The sequence below is a fragment of the Microcaecilia unicolor genome, chromosome 1 (genome assembly GCF_901765095.1).
Source record: "Microcaecilia unicolor chromosome 1, aMicUni1.1, whole genome shotgun sequence".
Taxonomy (NCBI): domain Eukaryota; kingdom Metazoa; phylum Chordata; class Amphibia; order Gymnophiona; family Siphonopidae; genus Microcaecilia; species Microcaecilia unicolor.
Window position 1 is genome coordinate 615,674,674 of NC_044031.1, and position 26,664 is coordinate 615,701,337.

Sequence of the window (26,664 nt, forward strand, 5' to 3'; positions counted from 1 at the left end):
TTCATCCTCGTTTATTTTTTATAAGTCCTGCCCTATGTTAAGACCACAACCCATTTTACCCTTAGAGCTCCTGCTGGTATGTTACTTATAGTTTTTATAGCTGTGTTTAGGTTCGTTTGCTTGTCTGTTTCTGTGGTGCAACAAGCTGTTGCTTATGCTATATTATGATCTGCCTAGAATTTGAATATTTTTATTTATTTGTTGCATTTGTATCCCACATTTTCCCACCTATTTGCAGGCTCAATGTGGCTTACATAGCACCATGCTGGCGATCGCCAGTTCCGGTATGACAAATACATAGTGATATCATGGTACAGATCATATGTGACAGACACATTATGGAATCAGAAAGGAGGAAGAGTTATGTTATGTCCAATTTGAGTATTAGATTTGTTGTGTTGCAGGGTTTAGGTATTTAAGTTGGATCATTCGGATATGCCTTTTTGAACAGATAAGTTTTTAGTGATTTCCAGAAGTTTGATAGGTCTTGCATTGTTTTGACGGCGTTTGATAGTGCGTTCCATAATTGCGTACTTATATAGGAGAAGCTGGATGCATAGGTTGATTTGTATTTGAGTTCTTTGCAACTTGGGTTGTGGAGATTTAGGTATATGCGTGTTGATCTTTTTGTGTTTCTGGTTGGTAGGTCAATGAGGTCTGTCATGTATCCTGGGGCCTCGCCATAGATGAGAAACATAATTACTTTTAAATTCACAAAGAAGTAAGAGATTCCTCCCCCCATCCTAATCTTGCAAGACAACACAGCACTTACTCTCCTCTGTGGCTTGAATGACTGGAGTAAAGGGATTCTTGATATAGCTCATACCTGTTTAGTAGTAACTCAAGGTACGTATTCTCCGTCCCAAGGGACAGTTCAATAACTGGGGGCCTCAATGCCGTGCATTAATTCTATAACCACATCTAGGCATTAAGGTATATCAGTGGAGGAGTGGCCTAGTGGTTAGAGCACCAGTTTTGACATCCAGATATGCCTGGTTCAAATCCCACTGCTGCTCTTTGTGGTCTTTGGCAAGTCACTTAACCCTCCATTGCCTCAGGTACAAAACTAGATTGTGATCCCTCCAGGGCTGAATGTAACTCAACTTGAGCTACTACTGAAAAAGGTGTGAGCAAAATTCAAAATTATAAGTCAGCATCAGCAAGTCTGTGTATTCCATGTCAATGGAGGCATAAATGGATGCGCTTAAGTACAACAAGCTAAGTGCATAACTCACAGTATTCTGTAAGTTATGCGTGTAAGTTGTACGCATGCTCCTGCCCCCATATACACCCCCTTGCAGTTACACACTAAGTACTAGTTTCTATATATGGCACTGAAAAAATTGGCATGGAAAAAACACACTTAGTGCTATTCTATAACACATGCCATGTAGGCACAGTTTATAAAATACATGTAGCTCCTGGATCCACAACTAAATTTAGGCATGACCATTTACGCCAAGTAAAAGCTGGTGTAAATGCCTACACCTAACTTAGGCGTGGAATGGACGTATTCTGTAATACACATAGTTTCTAGGAAACCCCACAGCCTGCCCATGTCCCTCCCATGGCCACACCCCATTTTGAGATCCACGCATTAGAATTTACATGCACCACTTTACAGAACACGGGTAGAAAATTGTGTGTGTAAATTCTAATTATTGCTAATTAGTGCCAATAATTGCTTGTTATTGGTCAATGATCAGCACCGATTGGCTTGTTAAACAATTAAGTTGCACGTGCAACTTTGGTCGCCATATATAGAATCTGGGGGGGAAGCTATTAAGGTGCGGTAAAAGGAGAGCTTTTACTGCTCCTTGATATGTCATGAGTCTATTAGATTGTAAGCTCTTTGAGCAGGGACTGTCGCTCTTTGTTAAATTGTACAGCGCTGCATAACCCTAGTAGCGCTCTAGAAATGTTAAGTAGTAGTAGTAGTAGAGTCACCAAGCTGTGGTTTCTCTGTACTGCAGCTTGCAACTCCCATGCTTGAGAGCTGCTGCTATTACTAGGGGTCATGTGTCCGCAGCTTGGCGATCGTTGCTCCAGGGCGCTAAAATAACCTCAGCTTTTAGCTACCTAAGGTTATTTTATCAGCAATACTGTGGCTTGCACTGTGCACAATTTCACACTCCATTACAGAGTAGCACTTGGTGCAGTTATGCACATAATTGTCAGTTTTCTCAACATTTACACACACAATGCATGTGTTACTGCACACACCCATTATAGAATTGCCATGTAAGATAATGGAGAGTTAAGTGATTTGTTCGAGGTCACAAGGAGCAGCTGCAAAATTTGAACTCAGCTGTCCTGGTTCTCAGCTTGCGTCTCTAGCCATTAGGTTACTCCCCCAACAAGATTTTCAAATAGAAAGAGGTTGAGAAGCAAATAGGGGAGCACTCAAAGTCCAAAGAAAACGGGAGGGTCAGAGCCAGCCAGAAGTCCACCACCATGTGAAGGCCAGCTCACCAGGACTGTAGGATTGTGGCCTGGCATTTTAAAGAGGGATCATTATTCTCTGTACATTGTATGCATGCTTTACTAATGGCATTAGATTTAGGTTTTCAGCACTTTGTCCAGTCCCTTTAAAGGGTATTTTTCTGCAGGAAGGAAGGAAGCACAGTCATTGTGAGCTACAGTATGAATTCTGCATTCTTGGCAAGAGCAAGACCTTAAGACCCCATACAAAACTTTACAGAAATCCAGGTGTACGACATACTGGGATTTCATGAGAGGCCATTGGTGCCCTCTGCTGCACAGCTTGATGCACTGCACCATCTTCTCTTGCCCACCCTCACCATAGATCTAGGGGGCACTAGAGCCAGTGCAGTCTGCAGGGCATTCAGTTTCAGTACCTGTGACATTATGGAATACAGAGGGATATACATTTCGCTAGATGTGCAGGATTGGCTGAATCCAGCGGGTTGCAGAATTCAAGGCAACATAGTTTTATCAAAGGAAATCCTGCCAAATGAATTTGATTAATTTGTTTGACTGGGTGACCAAAGAACTGGATAAAGGACATGCGTTAGATAATCTACTTGGACTTCAGGAAAGCCTTTGATACGGCTCCTCATAGAAGACTGATGATTAAGCTGAGAGGGCTGACCTTAGGACCTAAAAGTGGTGACCTGGGTTGGAAATTGATAGGTGACAGAGGATGGTTGTAAATGGAATTCAGTCGGAGGTAATGAAGGTGAGTAGGTGAGTGCCTCAGGAGTTGGTACTGGTTCTGATTTTGTTTAATATATTTGCTGAAGGGTGGAGAACCTCAGGGGTTGGTACTAGGGCCAATTCTGTTTTCTTTATTTGCTGAAGGGTTAGAAGGAAAAGTTTGGCTTTTTGCAGATGACATAAAGATCATAAACAGAGTGGATACCCTGGCGGGAGCAGAAACCATGAGAAGAGATCTGTAAAAATTAGAAGAATAGTCAAAGGTCTGACTGTTAAAATTTAATGTGAAGAAGTGCAGAGTGATGCAGTTGGGGTGCAGAAATCCAAAGGGGCTGTACAAGATAGGAGGTGAGAGATTGATAAGCACAGCTCAGGAGAGGGACTACTACTAATCATGTCTATAGCACTACCAGACGTATGCAGCACTGTATACATTATATACAGGTACTTTCTCTGTCCCTAGGGGGCTCGCAATGTAAGGTTTTTGTGGGGGGGGGGGGGGGTTGGTACCTGGGGCAATGGAGAGTTATGTGACTTGGCCCAGGGTTACAAGGAGCTGCAGTGGGAATTGTTCAGTTTTAGAGCTTGTATCTTGCTAAGGATGTAAAAAGACTTGAAGCGGTTCAGAGAAAAACAACGAAAATGGTATTGGGTTTGCACCACAAGACGTATGAGGAGATGATTGATGACTTGAAGATAAGGAAGGGAGAGACAGGAGTGATATGATATAGATATCCCCCTTTTCCCCTTGTGTCTCTTGACCCCCCCCCCCCCCCCCCCCGCTCCCTGTATCACTGCTCCCTGCCACTGACCGCTAGAGATAAGAAAACTTACTCCATTCTGGCACAAATTAAGCTGGCCCAACTCCCATGGCACACTGGTTGAAAAACATTGATTTGGATCCTGATATCTTTATAGTGGCAGAGGAGGGCTGTGACCGTTAAGATTGATCAGGCTGGGGTCCCTCATTTGTCCTGAGTGAACTCTGTTCCTCCGGAGGCAGCTAGTGTAATGGAAGATGTAAAGGATTGCTTTTCAACCCTGCTTTGATCGATAATGAACTCTGTTCCTCCGGAGGAAGCTAGTGTAATGGAAGATGTAAAGGATTGCTTTTCAACCCTGCTTTGATCGATAATAAACTCTGCAATCTTCTGTCTTTGACTGAAAAACAAGTTGGAAGATAAGAATTAATTTGGTATTCAAAGGGGAGGATGTTTCTTGTTTTCAGAAGTTCAGCCTGGCTACCTGGACTTGGAAAGCATGTGACCACGTTCCCACAGTATGGCTTGTTTACCTAAACAGAGAAGCATTCTGTAATTTTCCTTAGCTCGGAACATGAGTTCTGAGCCCAATAAAAAGGGGAGTTTCTTTCAGTGAAATCGGGAGCTCATCTTTGAGTAACGTACGTACTGCACAGAGGACTTGTTCCTGGTCTAAAAAGCTCCTGGCTTTCACTGTAACGCCCCCCCCCCCCCCCCCAGCTGTTGATAAGAGCCTGGATGATGTAAGGACCAGTGATGATTGTATGTATAGTGTATTATTGCTTCTTTTCCTGGTCTAAGAACTCTTAGCATTGCTTAGACGTAGAGACCAGTGATGTAATGATTGTTTATATAGCACTCTCCTTATGCTCTACCTGGCACTCTCCTTATGTTGGAGTTGCCATTGAAGCCCTCTCCAGCCCATCCCAGTCTGTCTTGTCATATGCAGGACACAGACCGTACAAGTCTGCCCAGCACTGACCTTTGTTTGGGAAAGCCCCAGTGTCAACTGCCACCCAAGCTGGCACCCCCTCGACATTGGTAGAGGAAGCTTTGCTGGAGTCGAGGTGGGAGCTGACTTCTTGATGCCATTCTCAAGACCATGGTTCCTCCACGTTGAGGCAAGTTCGGTCTTGACACTCCCATCAGGAGATATTGTCTGATACTGAGGAGGAGCGCTCATGGGATTCAGAGGAGGATCCAAGATATTTTTCCTCAGATGAGTCCTATGAAATTCCTTCTGAACTCTTCCCTCCACCTGAAAGAAGAAAATCTCTTCTGGAGAGCCTTTCATTTCCTTCTTTTGTTAAGGAAATGGCCGATGCCATTCCATTTCCTTTGGAAGTGGAGGATGATCCCAGGGCCAATATGCTCGAGGTCCTGGACTACACCTCTCCTCCTATGGAGGCTGTGACTGCCCCTCTCCACGAGGTACTCAAGGAAGTCCTTGTCAGGAACTGGGAGTCTCCTCTGTTGGTTCTTGTCATGCCCAAGAGGATTGACACACAGTACTGGATCCACAGTGCACCTGGTTTTGATAGGCCTCAGTTGCCTCACAATTCAATGGTGGTGAAATCCGCTCTCAAAAGAGCCAGGAGTTCCAGGGACTATGCCTCGGCGTCCCCAGGCAGAGAAGCTAGAACCCTGGATTCTTTTGGGTGGAAGGTGTACCAGGTTTCAATGCTCATTTCCCAAATACAATCATACCAACTCTTCACGAGCGTCTACTTGTGCAAGTTGTCTGACCTGGCTGAGACACTCCAGAGCTGGCCAAGTCAGTTTGCCAGTTGGTCAAGCAGCAGAAGGCGTGTTGAAAGTTCTTGGCCAGGGTTACTTATGACACTTTTGATGTGGCATCCAGGATCTCTGCTCATAGTATAGCAATGTGCAGACTCTCATAGCTGTGTATTTCTGACTTGGAACATTCTGTTCAGCAGAGGCTGGCGGATACCCCATCCCGGAGGGATAACCTTTTTGGAGAGAAGGTTGAGGAGGTCACAGACCAAATCAAAAAACACACTGATACCATCTCTTCTCTCTCCCACCGGGTGCCTTCTGCATCAGCCTCCTCAGCTAGGAGGACTTTTGGTAAGCGAAGGAGGAATTTCTATTACTATTCAAGGCGAAGGTACAACCCTTTCTCTCACCAGTCTACTCAGGCTCAACCCCAGTGTACTTGTTTACATCAACAGCATGCGCCAAAGGCCCCTGCTGCTTCCCAGGCAAAGCAAGCGACAAGCTATTGACTGGCTCTAGCAGAGCATAACTGCAGTAAAAGTGTCCATCTTGAATGACTTGCTGGTCAGGGGGGGGGCGGTTAAAGTTTTTTCACAAAAGGAGGCCCTTTATAACCTCCAACCAGTGGGTTCTTCAACTAGTCCATCTCAGGTACGCCCTCAGTTGGTATCTCAAACCTCCAAATTGCCCACCGAGAGTTCATTTGTTCAGCTCTCAAAACAGGTAGGTACTTGCAGAGGAACTCTCAGCCCTTCTGAATGCCCATTCTGTCAGGGGAGGAAGGGTGGGGATTCTATTCCAGGTACTTCCTTGTGCAAAAGAAAACAGGGGAGTGCATCCCATTCTACACCTAAGGGCCTTGAACAAATTCCTAATCTGAGAAAAGTTCAGGATGGTTTCCCTGGGCACCCTTCTCTTAATGATTCAGAAAAATGATTGTCTATGTTCTTTGGACTTAAAGGATGCATATACTCACATCCTGATACTTTCAGCCCACCGGGAGTATCTTCGTGTTTGGCTGGGAACACATGACTTTCAGTACCGCGTGTTGACTTTTGGCCTAGCATCAGCTCCCAGGGTCTTCACCAAATGTCTAGTGGTTGATGTGGCATCGCTACGCAGACTGGGGGTCCATGTGTTCCCTATCTCGATGAATGACTGGTGAAGAGCACCTCGGAGGAGGGAGCTTAGGAATCCATGCAGATAACTATTCAGGTGCTCGAGCTACTAGGGTTAATTTTAAACTACCCCATCCCATCTCTGCCCTGTCCAGTGATTGGAGTTTATAAGAGCCCTGCTCAATACTCAGATGGTTTGATCCTACCTCCTGGAGATGACAGCGAACAATCTGGTTGCACTCATGTCCAAGGTTCATACCTCTCAGCAGGTCGCAGCTCGGCAGATATTGAGATTGTTGGGCCACATGGCTTCCACAGTGTACGTTACACCCATGATATGTCTTCACATGAGATCAGCTCAATGGACTCTAGCTTCTCAGTGGTATCAATCTACAGGGAGTCTAGAAGATGTTATCCAAGTATTCCCAGAGCTTGTACGCTGCCTTCAGTGGTGGACCATTTGATCCAATTTGACTCTGGGACTTCCATTCCAAATTCCTGAACCACAAAAAGTGCTGATGATGGATGCATCTCTCCTGGGATGGGGAGCTCATGTAGATGGGCTTCACACTTAAGGAGCTTGGTCCTCCCAGGAAACGAATCTTCAGATCAATCTCCTGGAGCTCCAGGTGACATGGAAAGCTCTCAAGGCTTTCAGAGATCAGCTATCTCGTCAAATTGTTCTCATCCAAACAGACAATCAGGTTGCAATGTATTACACCAACAAGCAGGGGAGCACTGGATCATGACCTCTGTATCAGGAGGCCGTCCGGATGTGGCACTGGGCTCATCAACATGGCATGTTCCTTCGAGCCACTTATCTGGCAGACAAAAACAATACCCTGGTCGACAGACTGAGCAGAATAATGCAACCTCACAAGTGGTCTCTCAATATGGGAATATCCCACAAGATCTTTTGAGCGTAGGGCATCCCCTTGGTGGATCTTTGCACTCAGCTCAACCACAAGGTCCCTCAGTTCTGTTCCAGGCTTCAGATCTGTGACAGACTAACGTCAGATGCCTTCCTTCTCAATTGGGGGACAGGTCTTCTGTATGTGTATCCTGCCATACCTCTAGTGGGAAAGACTTTGTTGAAACTCAGGCAAGACCATGGAACCATGATTCTGATCGGGATTTACTGGCCGCAGCAGATTTGGTTCCCTTTACTTCTGAAGTTATCCTCTGAAGAACCGTGGAGATTGGAGTGTTTTCCAACCCTCATCACACAGAATGAGAGGTCCCTTCTACATTCCATCCTCCAGTCCCTGGCTCTCACAACGTTCAGAGGGTGTCTCCCGGGTTTTGCTGGCTTCCAGGAAAAATTCTACTAAGAGGTGCTATTTTTTCCAATGGAGGAGGTTTGCTGTCTGGTGTGACAGCAAGGCCCTAGATCCCTTGCTTGCCCTACATAGACCCTGGTTGAATACCTTCTACACCTATCAGAGTCTGGTCTCAAGACCAACTTCGTAAGGGTTCACCTTAGTGCAATTAATGCTTATCATCAGCGTGTAGAAGGTAAGCCCATCTCTGAACAGCCTCTAGTTGTTCACTTCATGAGAGGTGTGCTTTTGTCAAAGCCCCCTGTCAAACCCCCACCATTGTTATGCGATCTCAACGTCGTTTTATCCCAGCCGAGGAAAGCTCCTTTTGAGATACTGAATTCCTGCCATCTGAAGTACTTGACCTGGAAGGTTGTTTTCTTGGTGGCTGTTACTTCAGCTCATAGGGTCAGTGAGCTTCAGGCCTTAGTAGTGGAATCGCCTTATACTAAGTTTCATCAAACAAAAGTAGTCCTCCGCACACACCCTACGTTCCCGCTGAAAGTGGTGTCAGAGCTCCCTCTGATCCATTTGATTGTCTTGCCAACATTCTTTCCCCAACCTCATGCCCATCCTGGCGAAAGCAGCTTTCACACCTTGGATTTCAAGAAAGTATTGGCCTACTATATGGAGCTGACAAGGCCTTTCAGAAGGCGTTTGACAAAGTACCTTATGAAAGACTCCAGAGGAAATTGGAGAGTCATGATATAGGAGGTAGTGTTCTATTGTGGATTAAAAACTGGTTAAAAGATAGAAAACAGAGAGTAGGATGAAATGGTCAGTATTCTCAATGGAGAAGGGTAGTTAGTGGGGTTCCCCAGGGGTCTGTGCTAGGACTGCTGCTTTTTAACATATTTATAAATGACCTAGAGATGGGAGTATCTAGTGAGGTAATTAAATTTGCTGATGACACAAAGTTATTCAAAGTCGTTAAATCGCGGGAGGATTGTGAAAAGTTACAAGAGTACCTTAAGAGACTGGGAGATTGGGCGTCTAAATGGCAGATGACATTTAATGTGAGCAAGTGCAAAGTGATGCATGTGGGAAAGAGGAACCCAAATTATAGCTACGTCATGCAAGGTTCCACATTAGGAGTCACAGACCAAGAAAGGGATCTAGGTGTCGTTGTTGATAATACGTTGAAACCTTCTGCTCAGTGTGCTGCTGTGGCTAAGAAAGCAAATAGAATGTTAGGTATTGTTAGGAAAGGAATGGAAAACAAAAATGAGGATGTTATAATACCTTTGTATCACTCCATGGTGTGACCGCACCTCGAATATTGTGTTCAATTCTGGTCGCTGCATCTCAAAAAAGATATAGTGGAATTAGAAAAGGTGCAGAGAAGGGCGACGAAAATGGTAAAGGGGATGGGACGACTTCCCTATGAGGAAAGGCTAAAGCAGCTAGGGCTCTTCGGCTTGGAGAAAAGGCGGCTGAGGGGAGATATGATAGAGGTCTATAAAATAATGAGTGGAGTTGATGTGAAGCGTCTGTTTACACTTTCCAAAAATACTAGGACTAGGGAGCATGCGATGAAGCTACAATGTAGTAAATTTAAAACGAATCGGAGAAAATATTTCTTCACTCAACGTGTAATTAAACTCTGGAATTCGTTGCCAGAGAATGTGGTAAAGGTGGTTAGCTTAGCGGAGTTTAAAAAAGGTTTGGACGGTTTCCTAAAGGAAAAGTCCATAGACCATTATTAAATGGACTTGGGGAAAATGCACTATTTCTTGGATAAGCAGTATAAAATGTTTTGTACTTTTTGGGGGATCTTGCCAGGTATTTATGACCTGGATTGGCCACTGTTGGAAACAGGATGCTGGGTTTGTTGGACCTTTGCTCTTTCCCAGTATGGCAATACTTATGTACTTGTACCAGGTGTTCTCCGAGGACAGCAGGCTTTATGTTCACGCAATTCCTCCCACCTCCCCTTGGAGTTGTCTCCTTGTTATTTTTACTTTATTTTTGCTGTAGTATAAAACTGAGGAGAATGCATTCACACTGCGGGCGGGAACAACTTGAGCATGCGAGGTGGAGGGTGTCTTGTGCTCCATGAAGCTCTCATTAGACTTTTGTAAATTCCGGATTGGGTGATACGGGTCGGTGTCACCCACTTTTGAGAATATAAAGCCTGTTGTCCTCGGAGAACACCAGCTACATATAAGTACCTTCGCTATATGTGTAAACCGTTCAGATAGATTTGATGGGTGGTATATCAAGTAATAAAGAAACTTGAAACTTCTTCACAGCTGGAGTTGCCATCTAAGCACCACTTAACACATCAACACACATGCAGTCATTTAAGTTTTGTTTTTTATACCATCCATTTTCTGATTGGGGGTCATCTGTGTTTATCCCATGCCTTTTTAAATTCCAACACCATTTTTGTCTTTACCATCTCCCTTGGGAGGGCATTCCAGGCATCAACCATTCTCTCCGTGAAAAATAATTTCCCGACATTACTCCTAAGTCTACCAACCTACAACTTCAGTGCATGTTCTCTAGTTTTACTGTTTCCCCATCTCTGGAAAAGACTTGTTTTAATATTATCCCCTGTCCATAACTTCCATTGTATCATTTTTAAGAACAATGAAATATTTAGGACATTTTTGTTCAGCTGTGAATTTTACTGTTCATTGTGTCACACACATGAACATTGTCAGGTGTGTCACAACTGAAGAAAGGTTGAGAATCTCTGTGTTAAAACAATGTATTCTGGCATATGCGTATCACACTTTGATGAGGGGGAGAAGTAGGAAATTGCCAGTCCTGGAGTTGGATAGACACAAGGTACTGTAAAGACAGAGTCATGTGATTCCTCTTCTGTCTCCTTCTGCAGTTGACATTCGTGAGATTAAAGAGATCCGTCCAGGGAAGAACTCGCGGGATTTTGAACGCTACCCAGAAGATGCTCGGAAACTGGATGCCTCCATGTGCTTCATCATCCTGTACGGCACAGACTTCCGTCTGAAGACACTGAGTGTCGCAGGTCAGAGCCAGGGAGAGAAGAATCTCCCAACTTGCTTTAACATTTCATAACCCTCTTTCATATGAGCCAGCTCTGTGGTTGCCAGTAGGTACTGAGCACCACCAGAATTGAGCAAGCTCTTTCATTGTGTCCAGGAAGGGGTAATATTTATTGTGTATGGCGCCCCACTGTGCCTTCTTGTATCTATTTCTTTCATTATAAGAAGAATAGTAATGAATTATAACACATCATTATTAGAGACACCAGAGAAGAGAATTCACAGTGTCAGTATCCCTTGTCAGAACAGATTAAAGTCTCAATTTTGGTTCCTGAAGGTTATGGAGTGAGTGGTAGATAATGGAAGAAAATCACAGCCTTCAGCTGCTGCCTTTCAGTGACAATCCAGGGTTTCTCTACTTTTTCATTGTGAGATGACTCTGTCAGGTAAGGGGTTGCCTGCTAGATTAACATTCCCGCAGTGACAATGTCTCCTGGGAGTTGGCTAGTGAGGTTGAGTATTGCCAAATGTTGTCATGAGGAGCTTAGAGAGACAGGAGTGGAGTATTAGGAGAAAGGTTGTTCTGAAGTGCTAAGGAAAAGACATGTGTGTAAAACTTAGGGAGAGGAATGATTTTCATGAATTCACTCATTTTCTCAACTTGCTCTGCTTCTCTAACACCCTTGTCTCCAATGTCCTCATCAGCCTTCTGTGAAGAAGATGTCACCTTATGGATAAATGGGTTGAACTGGTTGCTGCTGGACACACAAAGAGCGCAAAGCCCTCTCCAGATAGAAAGGTGAGAAACAATGGCATAACCCTGAGTCTGATCTCACACACACTTCCACCCCCTCTCGAGTGTGGGAAAATTTAATTGGGGAAAGCCTGAGATCCTCAGCTGTAGGAAGTGAAGATAAAGCTGGAGATAAGGGGGTAAATTTCAGTGCCAGCAGCCAGTGTATTTATTTAAATACCAGCCACAGCATAATTACTGCCGCTACATGTATAGTCAGTGGAGCTGGTTATTATCTGAAGAGCAGCAATATCAGTGTTTTTACTTCAGGCTTGCAGAAATTTTCCAGCTAGCTCCTGACTGCCACCACTGTTCACATAGGGACCTATATTTAAAACCATTTAACTGGGTAGAAGAGCTAATATTCAGCCCTTCACCAGATAAGTTAACGGCATATATAGCAGTTCTGTCTTGAACCAGTTTAACTTATCCATTACCCGATAAATGCCAGCAGTCTACACATAAGAATCAATAACAATCCCAAACAGTAACAAAAGGGGAGGTAAATCTTAGAGTGACTAGTATAACCCACCCTATATACAAAAGATTAAAAAAAAAGGTTCCAGAGGAGATCCGGGAAATTATAGACCGGTGAGTCTGACGTCGGTGCTGGGCAAAATGGTAGATACTATTATTAAGAACAAAATTACAGAGCATATTCAAAAGCATGGATTAATGAGACAAACAAGCTCATTTTCAAAGCACTTAGCCTCCCAAAGTTCCATAGAAACCTATGGAACTTAGCCTCCCAAAGTGCTTTGAAAATATGCCTCAAAGTCAACATGGATTTAGTGAAGGGAAATCTTGTCTCACCAATCTATTACATTGCTTTGAAGGGGTGAACAAACATGTGGATAAAAGTGAGCTGGTTGATATTGTGTATCTGGATTTTCAGAAGGCGTTTGACAAAGTACCTCATGAAAGACTCCAGAGGAAATTGGAGATTCATGGGACAGGAGGTAGTGTTCTATTGTGGATTAAAAACTGGTTAAAAGATAGAAAACAGAGAGTAGGGTTAAATGGTCAGTATTCTCAATGGAGAAGGGTAGTTAGTGGGGTTCCCCAGGGGTCTGTGCTGGGACCGCTGCTTTTGAACATATTTATAAATGACCTAGAGATGGGAGTTACTAGTGAGGTAATTAAATTTGCTGATGACACAAAGTTATTCAACTCACAATCAAATTCAGTCCCACTCTGTGCAATTCATCAAGTTTCCATAGTAAAGATAATACAAATGCCTTCAATGGTGAAATAAACTAAATATGGGTCAATAAACTTGACTTGACGTGGGTGGCTGCTCCACAGAAGCTCTGTTTTGATATTTCTTCATCAGGAGTAGTCCCAGCTCTTTAGGAGCAGAAGTTGCCCAAAATAGTGTCCTCCAAAACACCGCTGAATCTTCAATGGCGAACCCAGCAAGCAACACCCCAGTCTCTGAAATAAAGAACAGCGTAATGACGTAAATTGCGCAATCCTATTGGCTAAACAAAAGCATCACAAAACGCCTGATCATTCCACATCATCATTTAAACCACCCAGTTTGATAGAATGTAAAGTGCAGTTGCAGTGGAAAGTGAGAGGTTGAGAATGTGACAGATAAAAGGAATAAGAGCAGGTGAGATGGCATTAAGAAGGTGGGTGGGAATGGGATCAGAGGAACAGGTGGTACATTTTGAGGAAGAAAGGAGAAGTGTAGTTTCCTCTATAGTAACTTCAGGAAAGGAGGAAAAGGAATGAGGGGAAGGAAAGAGAGGAGAACGGACTAGTGGAGGGAGAGGTGGCGAGGTAGAGAATTCAAGGTTTATCTTTTGAACCTTGTCGTGAAAGAATTCAGCAAGGGTCTGAGGAGATAATGAAGGGGGAGTTGGGGGAGGGGGCACCTTGAGGAGAGAGTTCAATGTGGTGAAGAGAAGTCGAGGGTTAGAGCCAAGAGAGTTGGTCAGTAGGATATAATAATCCTGTTTGGCGCGTAAAAGAGCAGATTGGAAGGAAGTCAGCATGAACTTAAAGTGTAAGAAATCAACAAGGGCCCGAGATTTCCGCCAGAGGCGTTCGGCGGAGCGGGTACAGGAACGTAGGTAGTGGATATTAGAAGTCAGCCAAGGTTGGGGTTTTGTACGCCTTATAGGGCATCAAAGGTGCAAGTGTGTCTAAGGCAGAGGATAGAGTATTGTTGTAAGAAGAAACAGCCTCGTTGAACAAATTCCTGTTGAGTATGAGGGCAACAAGAAAGCAAGACTTTTATCTAGGGAACAATACTGGATTTTCACTTTACATTCTTTCAAACTGGGTGGTTTAAATGATGACGTTGAGTGGTCAGCTGTTTTGTGATACTTTTGTTTAGCCAATAAAGTTGCGCAGTTTACGTCATTACCCTGTTCTTTATTTCAGAGACTGATGCATTGCTTGCTGGGTTCACCATTGAAGATTCAGTGGTGTTTTGGAAGGCAACCCACATCTTTTAACAGAGAAGTCAAGTTTATTGGCCCGTATTTAGTTTGTTTATTTCACCATTGAAGGCATTTGTACTATCTTTACTATAGACACTTTATGAATTACACAGAGTGGGACTGAATTTGATTGCGAATTGCATATTTATTTTGGACACATATTAATTTCACACTTTTGAGTTTTATTTTGTTATACTGGAAGGTTAAATGATGTAAATGAGCTCATATATATTTTGTCCGTGTTCATATGGGCACATTATCTGAATTTAGACCAAGGTGAGTCCTCACTGAAACTCTTCCAGTTTTTTCACTCTTTATTTATTTCCCCTCAGGTGTATATAGGGTGGGTTATATTAGCCATAGCAGTCTGGATATACACTGATATTTGATGCCAGTACCCGAATATACCAAACAAAAAAGTAGAAAGGGCCTTCAAGGTTAAGACGTCAACTCAGAGATTTATTAATCAGACCCGACACGGTCTGCGTTTCAGCGAAACCGCCTTCGTCAAGGGTCTTGCAGTTGTCACAATACCAATTCTTAAGGAAAAAGACGCCAACAAAGGGCGCAAGTGTGAAAATAATAAAAACTCTCATGCGATACACACTGTACTCAGATAATGCAGAGAAACACTATGCCCTTTGCCAGTGTCTTTTTCCTTGTCTTAAGAATTGGTATTCTTCTTTGAAGGCTTGTTACAATTGAACCTTGTGACAACTACAAGACCCCTGACGCAGGCAGTTTCACCGAAACATGGACTATGTCAGGTCTGATTAATTAATCTCCGAGTTGATGTCCTAACCTTGAAGGCCCTTTGTACTTTTTTGTTTGATGCTTCTTTGGTGTGCTTTCGATTCCTTCTATCACAGTACCCAAATATAGCCTGGCATTGGATATCAGGGCATATTTCTGCTGGTGGTGAAAAAATTCCTGACCACTGTGGCGCTGCCAGCTGAATCTAACTCCCATAATTTTTAATCTTGCCATTCTTCCACCTCAGACCTGGGACCAGTTTTATATGGATATGAGGCCAGTCAGTTACATATGCAGCTCCCTACTGTGCATTTACACTTGAAAAAGTTACAGTAGAAAGTGTTGGGCCTTATCTGTCATCAAATCATACACATACATTGTTTACATTTATTCTGATTCATATTTGCCCATCCACACAGACTGAAGGTTCACATGACAGAGTCCTCTCTGCTCAGGATAAGATGCATGTACTGAGTCCTCTTTGGAGTGAGCAATACAGGGCTGTAATCCTGACTGCTGGGACACAGAGGAATGACAGATAAGAGCAGTAGACCCTGGAAAATATGTTATTTTGACACTTAGGCCCAGATGCACAAAGCCTAAGGAGCTGTCAGGACTGCCTAGAATGACAGCTGAAACAGTGGAAGGAAGAATCAGCCTGTCAAATCATCGGGACCTGAGAGTGATTTCCTGCCTTCCAGCACAGCAGTTCTGTTTATTTTAATTACCCACTGCTGTGTTCAGAGAAGGAAGATTTGGAACAGTTCAGAGAAGGAAGATCTGGAACAGTTCTTACGCCCCAATGCTTCAGTAAAGTATGTTGCTTCAGCCCTGGAAGCACAGCAGTTTTCAAAGGAAAAGAAAAAGCTTTTGCATGGCTCTCATACACGCAGCTTCTTTGCATGTAGGAGCCAATCACAGCACATTTCCAGGTTCTCATGTGCAGACCTCTGAAATCCCCCCCCCCCCCCCACCCCGGAGCTCCCTGCTTAAACTGTTCCAGCCTGGTCTCTAGCTCTCTATTCGCAGCTGCAAATCAAAGTTTCTGTGAGTTTCAGGATCTTCTCTCCCCCCACCCCCCGCAGGAAAGTGCAGGCTCCCTACATATGGACTGTGGACCCCCCCCCCCCCCCCCCCCCCCGGAGAATGTAGGCTCCCAGCATCAGGCAGTTTATCAAAAGAAAAAAAAAGCTACACCGGCTTTCATACATGCAGCATATCTGCAAGTATGAGAGCCGTCTGTAACATGCGCAGAGCAGCCACGCTTAGCAATGGGCTGCTCTTCGCATGCTTAGCTGGCCACCCAGCTTCTCCCATATTGCATGCAAATGAGCTGGGTCGCAAAAGCAACGAGCAGCTATTTGCATGCGATTCTCTTTGGGAATCCAGCTGTATATCCAAATTGGTAATTTTTACCGATTTGAAAATACAAATGGATTCTTAACGAAGATCTTAGTGCATCAGGGCCTTAGTTTTTAACGAGTGAGCAGAATCATCACACAAGGCTCTCCAACCACTTACACAGTCTTCCCCATGAAAATTCCTTCCTATCTGAATGAACTTGAACAAAAGATAAACTGTTTCCAAGTTGTGGAAACAGACAACTTTTCAGGGGTTTTGTTCAGTTTTTGCCCTCTATTTCCCTGGCTCCTGATTCTAGCCCTTTTTGGAAAAAGCAGTTTCTTTCCTTTGCTGGTTTACATCCCCTGAGGCTGAAGGTTTCTCTTTTTCCTGATAGGTGGCTCCGGAAACAGTTTGACTCGATGGACAGAGGGAGAGAAGGCAGGTAAGTCAACGTCTATCTGATATGACCTGAGCTGGGTGACAAAGGGACTGATCTCAGTCAATGGAAAACTTACTTAGCATTTGTCCTCATGTGCTAAGCTGCTTATTTTACTGCCAAGCAGTGGTGCAGACCCTGTGTACTCAGAATATCTCCTTATTAAAGACAGTCTTGCTAGCCTCAGCATTCTTTTTTCCATGTTCACTACATCCAGAGATGAAGCTTGGCCTTTTTATTTTTCTAAGTGTGGAAGTGTCATAGGAAGATGTAGAGAATGGGCTCATGTGCACTAATGCATGACAGACTGACTAGAAACCAGAATCTCTCTAGAAAACTTTCTTTGGTTCAGACATGATCTTTGGATTCTTGCTCTGCAAGCCATTTTCTAATCAGCTGGCATGAGACTCCCTGCATCAGTCATATCCCTGCTTTGATGAACGCAGAGCCTTCGCTGCTCATACCTATCCAGTAAAGCTGCCAAGTAGACCCAACACAAACTTTTAAAAACCAACACGAACTGTCACATTTCCAATAAACACACAGATACTTGCACAGTTTCATGCTTTTTACACCCATGCAGCATGAGATGACTCTTATAAGAGGCATTCTGACATTATTTATTAAGTAAATAAAATGACATCACATAACATAACAATAAAATTTATATTCCACTATATACCTTTCATTTCAATGCAGATCACATTAAAGAATCTGGTCATTTCCAGGAAATACATAAACAATTAATATTAAAACAGACTGATTGCACTTTATAAATTAGGTATGATTCAATACAAATTTCTTAAATAGATAAGTTTTTATCTGTTTCCGGAACTGCCTATGATTAGTCGTTGAAGATAGTATGCTTTGAACATATTTGGCCAAGCAAGCAGCCTGCTAAGGTAAAAGAGTGTCTAAAAGTTTAGTCTTTTTCTTTGAGTATTGTATTGATGGATAAGTAAATAAAGCCAATGATCTAGTAATCCTAGATTTTTGTAATAGAACAAAATGGTGCATAAGATATGAAGGAGCAAGACCGTATAATATCTTATAAAGAAAACAATAAAATTTAAAACATATCTGGCCTGTATAGGTAACCAGTGTAGCTTTCTATAATAATATTGAGAAACCGAATCATATTTGATAGTGAATAAATGAGTCACAATGCCACATTTTGAACAGTATGTAGTTTCTTTAGGATTTGTTTAGATGCTCCTAAATAGATGATATTACAATAGTCTAAGGCAATATTTCCCAAGTCAGTCCTGGAGTACTCCTTTGCCAGTCAGGTTTTCAGGATATCCACAAGGAATATGCATGATAGAGACTTGCATACAATGGAGGCAGTCTATGCAAATCAGTCTCTTGCATATTCATAGCATATACCTTGAAAACCTGACTGGCAAGGGGGTACTCCAGGACCAACTTGGGAAATACTGGTCTAAGGAACTCAATATCAAAGATTGCATTATGAGTCGAAAGTTTTCTTGATCAAAATATTTTCTAACACTTCGTAAAATTCGCATCAACAAGAATTAATCTGTGAGTCTAAAGACAGCTTATTGTCCAACTGAATCCCCAGTATTCGTATAGAAGAAGAGAAGTGATATAAATTCCGATCGATCATCACAGAAGTTTCATTTTCTTCTCTAGAACGACTAACTAACAAAAATGTAGTTTTATCTGAATTCATTTTTAACTTATGTTGTTTCATCCAAGAATCCAAAATATTAAGAATATCGTGAAGTAAGTCTAATTGAGAAGAAACTGAAGAGAGGATAGGAACCATAATTGTTATGTCATTCACATAACTATACAAATAGACACCCAACTTATCCAAGACATATCCCAAAGAGTGCTTATAGATGTTAAAAAGTATAGGGGAAAGTGGGGAACGCCTCTGGTTTTCTTCCATTTATTTGAAAGTTTACCTTCTAACTTCTCTATAAGAATGGTCTTCAAAAAATCCGGAGAACCAGTTTTATACATTTCCAGCAACACCTATACTATCAAGTATCTGCAAAAGAATGTCATGGTCAATCAGATCAAATGCACTAGAGAGGTCAAACTATAACACCAGAGCTTTTTTACCTTCAGAACGAAGTCTTTGGATGTTGTCAAAAAGGGAACCAATAACCATCTCGGTGCTATAGTTTGACCTAAACCTCAACTGAGAATAATACAATACATTGTGATATTCCATCCATAAATTTACAAAGCAGAGAAATAGAAGCAACTGGTCTATAGTTAGTTAACAAATGACCGGGTTCCTTAATATCCAATGGGAGTAATAATAATTTCTGGAAAGATCCCGAAGTCTAGAGAAGACTGTAACCATTCAAGTAATAGCAAACAAAATTTGCTAGATGCCAATTTCATAACATATGGTGGACATGAATCTAGACTACAGAATTTTGCTATGTATTTTGAAAATAAATTCTCTACCATACCCCAAGATACAGGAGAAAAGTCTTTAGAGTTCAATTCAGAAACCAATAAATTCTGTACTGAGTAGCTGTTATCAAAAAGATTTCTTATTGTACTGATTTTGTCTCTAAAATATTCTATTCAGAATATGAATAAAATGGAGGCAATAACAAAACTATTCCTCAAAATCTATAATTTCAAAAAATGTACAGGAATAGAAATATATTTAAACAATGCTTGTCTTTAATTGATATCACATTTCTCCACTAACATATGAAATCTATTATCTTAACACTAAACATAATATTAAACATACTATATCTACATACTATAGTTTCCTTTCATAAAATGTCCATATGTTCTTGAAATATCATGTTGAAACTCATCTGTTAGATATTCCTTGTAATCAGCGTCTCAATTATTTGGTCCCATCATATTATATTGGATTACTTCATAATAATAATAATCCTTCTCCAGCCTAAAAACGCTGGTCAAATAAATGTTTACTTGATGATGTTCATACACTTGTTTCAGTGATTTATATACGAAACAACAGTTCGCAGCTCTACACAGTGCTGTGTTTTGCCATTAGCATCCTCAGGAGCTGTTCATAATTCGCTGTGTTAACGATGTATCAACATGAATAATCCATTAAATAAAGTTTTTCAATGACGGTAGATTATGACGATATTCATCTTAACTTCTCACTGACACATTCCTTCAGACAAGGAGACCTATCTTCGTAGGTTCATCCTGTGTTCATACATTCAGTGAAAACAAATGTGATATCAATTAAAGACAAGCATTGTTTAAATATACTTCTATTCCTGTACATTTTTTGAATCTCTAAAATATTCTGCCAACCGTGCAGCTGATGGTTTATTATCTACTATTAGAGTGATATGAGTTTCAGTGCTAGTAAGACTGTAAAGAATATTGTTCATCTTAGTGTCTACTGGATTTCCCTTAATCAATTTTGAGTAATAGCCTTTTCTTTTTAGTTTTAGCATTATCTTGTATTCCTTATTAGCTATTCTCCATAGCATTTTATTTTATTTTATTTTTGGATTTAACTTCCTGTGTTTAGGCGCTTAAAAATATTTTTAGTGGTGCTGAACAGGAGGCCTAAAATAAATGAATAATGTTGTCAGTCACATCTGAATATTGATTGCTGTTATTTCTACAGGTAGCAGCACTGAATATAAGGATCAATTAAACACCAGTGTCAGCATCCAGCCTAAAACATCTAAAATCATTACAAAATACAGTTGCTCACTTTTTATATAGGGCCAGACTTCGGAACTTTATTACTCCCCTATTTCTGAAACTGCACTGGCTTCCTATCCAAGCGCACATCCAGTTCAAGATCTTCTTTTAAGGCCCTATGTGATGGTATTCCTGATTATTTATCATGTCTCACAATTCCTTACTCTCCCCCATATTTTATTCATTTTTTTATTTTTGTTACATTTGTACCCCGCGCTTTCCCACTCATGGAAGGCTCAATGCGGCTTACATATTATATACAGGTACTTATTTGTACCTGGGGAAATGGAGGGTTAAGTGACTTAATTATTATGATCTCTCAATGATCATATGCTAGTTCTTCCTTCTCTGCACACTGTCCATTTCTCATTCAGGAGTGAGAAACCCACAGCCAATGCGGAAGACTTGGGAGGGTGGTTCATCTGGACCCTGCCCCCCACCGCTGCTGGAGCTGTCACTCTGCATCTTTTCTCTGCAAGCACAGCAATTCACCAGACTGACTTAAACCTCTCAGATGCATGAGATCGGAAGCAGGAGATGTCCATCGCTGAGTTTGTGCCTATGAATGGATCCTGGGTCAGCCATTTATAGTAAATGAGATATGGGAGCCTGGTTGCGGGGGGGGGGGGGGGGGAGATAGTGGCTGTATTCATGGTGAAAGGGAGCAGGCAGGCAGGGAGCAGATGCTGAGAAAGTGGAGAGAGGGACAAGGGGTACATGCTGTACAAGGAGAGGCAGAAGGAGAGGCAGTAGCTGATGCTGAGAAAGGGGGAGAGGGGAGAGCAGATGCTAGGAAAGTGGGGGGGGGGGAGAGATAAGGTGGAAGGAGGACAATCAATGGGACACTGTGTTATGAGGGTGCAAATTATATTGCAATGATAGAATGGATCAAATTGGAGGGGGGTTGTGCTATATGTTAAAGAGGGAATTGAGTCAGACAAAATAAATATTTTGCATGAAACAGATAGCAGCTTGGAATCTTTGTGGATAGAAATTCCATGTGTGAAAGGCAAAAGTATACTGGTAGAGCTGTATTACCATCCGCCGGGACAGAGCAAACAAACAGATGAAGAAATGTTTACAGAAATTAGGAAATCTGGCAAATTGGACAACATTATAATAATGGGTGGTTTCAATTACCCCAATATTGATTGGATAAATGTTAGATCAGGGAGCACTAGGGAGGTGAAATTCTTAGATGCAATAAATGACTGCTTCTTGGAGCAACTGGTCCAAGAAACGACAAGAAGTGGAGTCGCTGGAAAACAGTTATCATAACATGATCAAATTTGAGCTGATGTCTGGAGTGAAGTCACTAATGAAATCTACTGTAGCAGCATTTAATTTTCAAAAGGGCAACTTCGAGAAAATGAAGAAAATGGTTAAAATGAAGGTAAAAGGATCGGCTGCAAAAGTTAGGACTTTAAATCAGGCATGGACGTTGTTTAAAAATAGCATCGTGGAGCCCAGACCAGATATGTTCCACATATTAACAAAGGTGGAAAGAAGATCACACGACATCCATCATGGTGAAAAGGTGAAGTGAAAGAAGCTATTAGAGCCAAAAGAGTATCCTTCAAAGAATGGTAAAAGGATCCAAATAAAGAAAATAAGCACTGTCAAGCTAGATGCAAAGCATTGATAAAGAAGGCTAACAGAAAATATTAAGAAAAACTTGCTGCACAGACAAAAACTCATAGTAACACTTTTTTTCAGGTACATCAGAAGCAAAAAGCCTGTGAGAAAATCTGTGGGACCATTAGATCATGAAGGAGCAAAAGGGGTACTCAGGGAGGACAAGGCCATAGCAGAGATTGAATGAATTCTTTGCTTCTGTTTTTACATTAGAAGATGTAAGAGATCTACCTATACCAGAAATGGTTTTCAAGGGTGATGATGCAGAGGAATTAAAAGAAATCTTGATAAACTTGGAAGATGTACTGAGCCAAATCAACAAATTAAAGACTGATAAAGCACTTGGACCAGATGGTATACACCCAGAGAACTGAAAGAACTCAAACATGAAATTGCTGATCTGCTGTTAGTGATCTGTAACCTGTAGTTAAAACTGTGCGTAGTACCTGAAGATTGGAGGGTGGCCAATGTAACACTAATTTTTTTAAAAGGTTCCGGGGGTGATCCAGGAAATTACAGACCAGTAAGCCTGACTTCAGTGCTGGGCAAAATAGTGGAAACTATTATAAAGAATAAAATTATGGAACACGTAGACAAACATGGTTTAGTGGGACAGAGTCAGCGTGGGTTTAACCAAGGGAAGTCATGCCTCACCAATTTGCTTCATTTCTTTGAAGGTGTGAATAAACATGTGGATAATGGTGAGCCAGTTGTTATAGTATATCTAGATTTTCAGAAAGCTTTTGACAAAGTACCTCATGAGAAACTCCTGAGAAAATTAAAAAGTGATGGGATAGGAGGCAATGCCCTTCTGTGGATTAATAATTGGTTATTGGACAGAAAACAGAGGGTAGGGTTAAATGGCCATTTCTCTCAATGGATGAGGGTGGATTGTTACTGGGAAGGGTGCTATTTAACATATTTATAAATGATCTGGAAATCAGAATGATGAGTGAGGTGACTAAATTTGCAGACGACACAAAATTATTCAAAGTTGTCAAAACAAATGCGGATTGTGAAAAATTGCAGGAAGACCTTAGAAAACTGGAGGACTGGGCTTCCAAATGGCAGATGAAATTTAATGTAGACAAATGCAAAGTGATGCACTTTGGGAAGAATAATCCAAATCATAGTAACCTGATGCTAGGATCCACCTTAGGAGTCAGCACTCAAGAAAAAAATCTAGGTGTCATTGTAGACAATACGCTGAGATCTTCTGCCCGGTAGCTTTAAAAGCAAATAGGATGCTAGGAATTATTAGGAAAGGGATACAACATAAGACCAAGAATATTATAATGCCTCTGTATCGTTCCATGGTACGACCTCACCTCGAGTATTGCGTTCAATTCTGGTCGCCAAATCTCAAAAAAAATATAGCAGAATTAGAAAAGGTTCAAAGAACAGGCTAAAGAGGTTAGGGCTCTTCAGCTTGGAAAAGAAACAGCTGAGGGGAGATATGATTGAGGCCTATAAAATCATGAGTGGTGTAGTATAGGTAGAAGTGAATCGATTTTTCACTCTTTCAAAAAGTACAAAGATTAGGAGACAATGAAATACTTTTCAAACATATAGGAGGAAATATTTTTTCACTCGAAGAATAGTTAAGCTCTGGAACTCGCTGCCAGAGGATGTGGTAATAGTGGTTAGTGTATCTGGGTTTAAAAAAGTCCATAGTTGATCATTGAGATAGACATGGGGGAAGCCACTGCTTTCTCCTGGATTGGTAGCATGGAATGTTGCTGTTTTTTGGGTTTCTGACAGGCACTTGTGACCTGGATTGGCCACTGTTGGAAGCAGGATCCTGGCAATTGGCTATTCTTATGTTCTTAAGGGGTACATGCTGCACAAGGGGAGGGAGAGGCAGCAGCTGATGCTGAGAAAGGGGAGAGAGGAAAACAGATACTAGGAAAGTGGGGGAGAGACATGGGTACATGTTGCACAAGGGGAGGCAGAGAGAAAGCCAGCAGCTGATGCTGAGAAAGGGAAGAGGGAGGGAACAAGTACTGAGAAAATGAGAAAAGAAATAGAAGAAGACCGGTGAGTCTGACGTCGGTGCCGGGCAAGATGGTGGAGGCTATTATTAAGAATAAAATTGCAGAGCATATACAAAAACATGGACTGATGAGACAAAGTCAGCACGGATTTAGTGAAGGGAAGTCTTGCCTCACCAATCTAATGCATTTTTTTGAGGGGGTAAGCAAACATGTGGACAATGGGGAGCCGGTTGATATTGTATATCTGGATTTTCAGAAGGCGTTTGACAAAGTGCGGCACGAAAGACTCCTGAAGAAATTGCAGAGTCATGGAATCGGAGGTAGGGTATTATTATGGATTAAGAACTGGTTGAAAGATAGGAAGCAGAGAGTAGGATTGCGTGGCCAGTATTCTCAGTGGAGGAGGGTAGTTAGTGGGGTCCCGCAGGGGTCTGTGCTGGGTCCGTTGCTTTTTAATGTATTTATAAATGACCTAGAGATGGGAATAACTAGTGAGGTAATTAAATTCGCCGATGACACAAAATTATTCAGGGTCGTCAAGTCGCAGGAGGAATGTGAACGATTACAGGAGGACCTTGCGAGACTGGGAGAATGGGCGTGCAAGTGGCAGATGAAGTTCAATGTTGACAAGTGCAAAGTGATGCATGTGGGTAAGAGGAACCCGAATTATAGCTACGTCTTGCAAGGTTCCGCGTTAGGAGTTACGGATCAAGAAAGGGATCTGGGTGTCGTCGTCGATGATACGCTGAAACCTTCTGCTCAGTGTGCTGCTGCGGCTAGGAAAGCGAATAGAATGTTGGGTGTTATTAGGAAGGGTATGGAGTCCAGGTGTGCGGATGTTATAATGCCGTTGTATCGCTCCATGGTGCGACCGCACCTGGAGTATTGTGTTCAGTACTGGTCTCCGTATCTCAAAAAAGATATAGTAGAATTGGAAAAGGTACAGCGAAGGGCGACGAAAATGATAGTGGGGATGGGACAACTTTCCTATGAAGAGAGGCTGAGAAGGCTAGGGCTTTTCAGCTTGGAGAAGAGACGGCTGAGGGGAGATATGATAGAAGTGTATAAAATAATGAGTGGAATGGATCGGGTGGATGTGAAGCGACTGTTCACGCTATCCAAAAATACTAGGACTAGAGGGCATGAGTTGAAGCTACAGTGTGGTAAATTTAAAACGAATCGGAGAAAATTTTTCTTCACCCAACGTGTAATTAGACTCTGGAATTCGTTGCCGGAGAACGTGGTACGGGCGGTTAGCTTGACGGAGTTTAAAAAGGGGTTAGATAGATTCCTAAAGGACAAGTCCATAGACCGCTATTAAATGGACTTGGAAAAATTCCGCATTTTTAGGTATAACTTGTCTGGAATGTTTTTACGTTTGGGGAGCGTGCCAGGTGCCCTTGACCTGGATTGGCCACTGTCGGTGACAGGATGCTGGGCTAGATGGACCTTTGGTCTTTCCCAGTATGGCACTACTTATGTACTTATGTACTAAGAATGGAGGGAAAGGGTAAGAAATGTGGAGGGATAGAAATGAGGGGTGAGTATGAAAACTGAAACAGTAGACTGGGAAGAGGTGGCAATGAAGAGAAGAGAGATAGAAGCTGAGAAAATAAATGGGAAGGGCAGGAGAGAATACCATGGACCAGACCTGATATGGAGGCAGATGGAGAAAGAACCCATGTTGGAGGAGAGGGAACAAGAGAAAAACAGGGAGGGTGGGAAAGGATAGAGGCTGGTAGCAGAGAGAGGGCTGGGAATGGAAGAGGGAGACAGAGGATGGGAGCAGAGAGTGAGGACTAAGGATATGAAGTTTAGTTTAGTTTCTATCAATTTGATATACCACCTCTATCACACAAATTGAGGCGGTTTAAATATACTATACAGGTACTTGCACTGTCCCTGATGGGCTCACAATCTAAGTATATTGTACCTGGGGCAATTGAGGGCTAAGTGACTTGCCCAGGGTCACACGGAGCCGCAGAGGGAATTGAACTTTTCCCCAGTATCTTAACCCACTGCCGATTGTTAGGCAGCCGTGGGAATTGAACCCAGTTCCCCATGATCAAAGTCCACTACACTAACCATTAGGACTGTAGATTTGGTTGGAGGGGGAATAATCCAGGGAGATAATGGAGGAGAAAAGGATTGAGGAATGGAGAAGAGAGTATAGGAAAAGGGAGGAAGAATGGGGAAAGGAGAGCATGCAGGAAGAGACAAGGAGAGAAGCAGGAGAAAAAAATATTTTAAAAGGTATTAAAATATTCACTCAGAAAAAAAAGACAAAGAACTGAAAGAGAAAAGCAAAAGGGGAAAGAACAGCAGAAAGAATGAGGCAGATATAGAACTAAGAGAAGATGAAGAAAAAAAGAGATAAAAAGACAGAAATCAACTGGTCAACATTCACCCCGTAACGGTCAGTGTTTTTTAAATACTCTGACTGCCTCAAGCAAAATTAGGCCCCGATATTCAATATCAGGTCATG

At 42.2% G+C, this 26,664-nt stretch overlaps 1 protein-coding gene across 1 annotated transcript in view; it reads left to right on the top strand.

Moving 5' to 3' along the window:
• Positions 1 to 26,664, top strand: part of LOC115480882 (1-phosphatidylinositol 4,5-bisphosphate phosphodiesterase gamma-1-like) — a 258,382-nt gene that overhangs the window by 75,518 nt on the left and 156,200 nt on the right. The window contains exons 2-4 of the mRNA XM_030219854.1: positions 10,955 to 11,104; positions 11,787 to 11,880; positions 16,816 to 16,863. Coding sequence (XP_030075714.1) covers positions 10,955 to 11,104; positions 11,787 to 11,880; positions 16,816 to 16,863 — 292 coding nt within the window. The remainder of the gene's footprint in view (positions 1 to 10,954; positions 11,105 to 11,786; positions 11,881 to 16,815; positions 16,864 to 26,664) is intronic.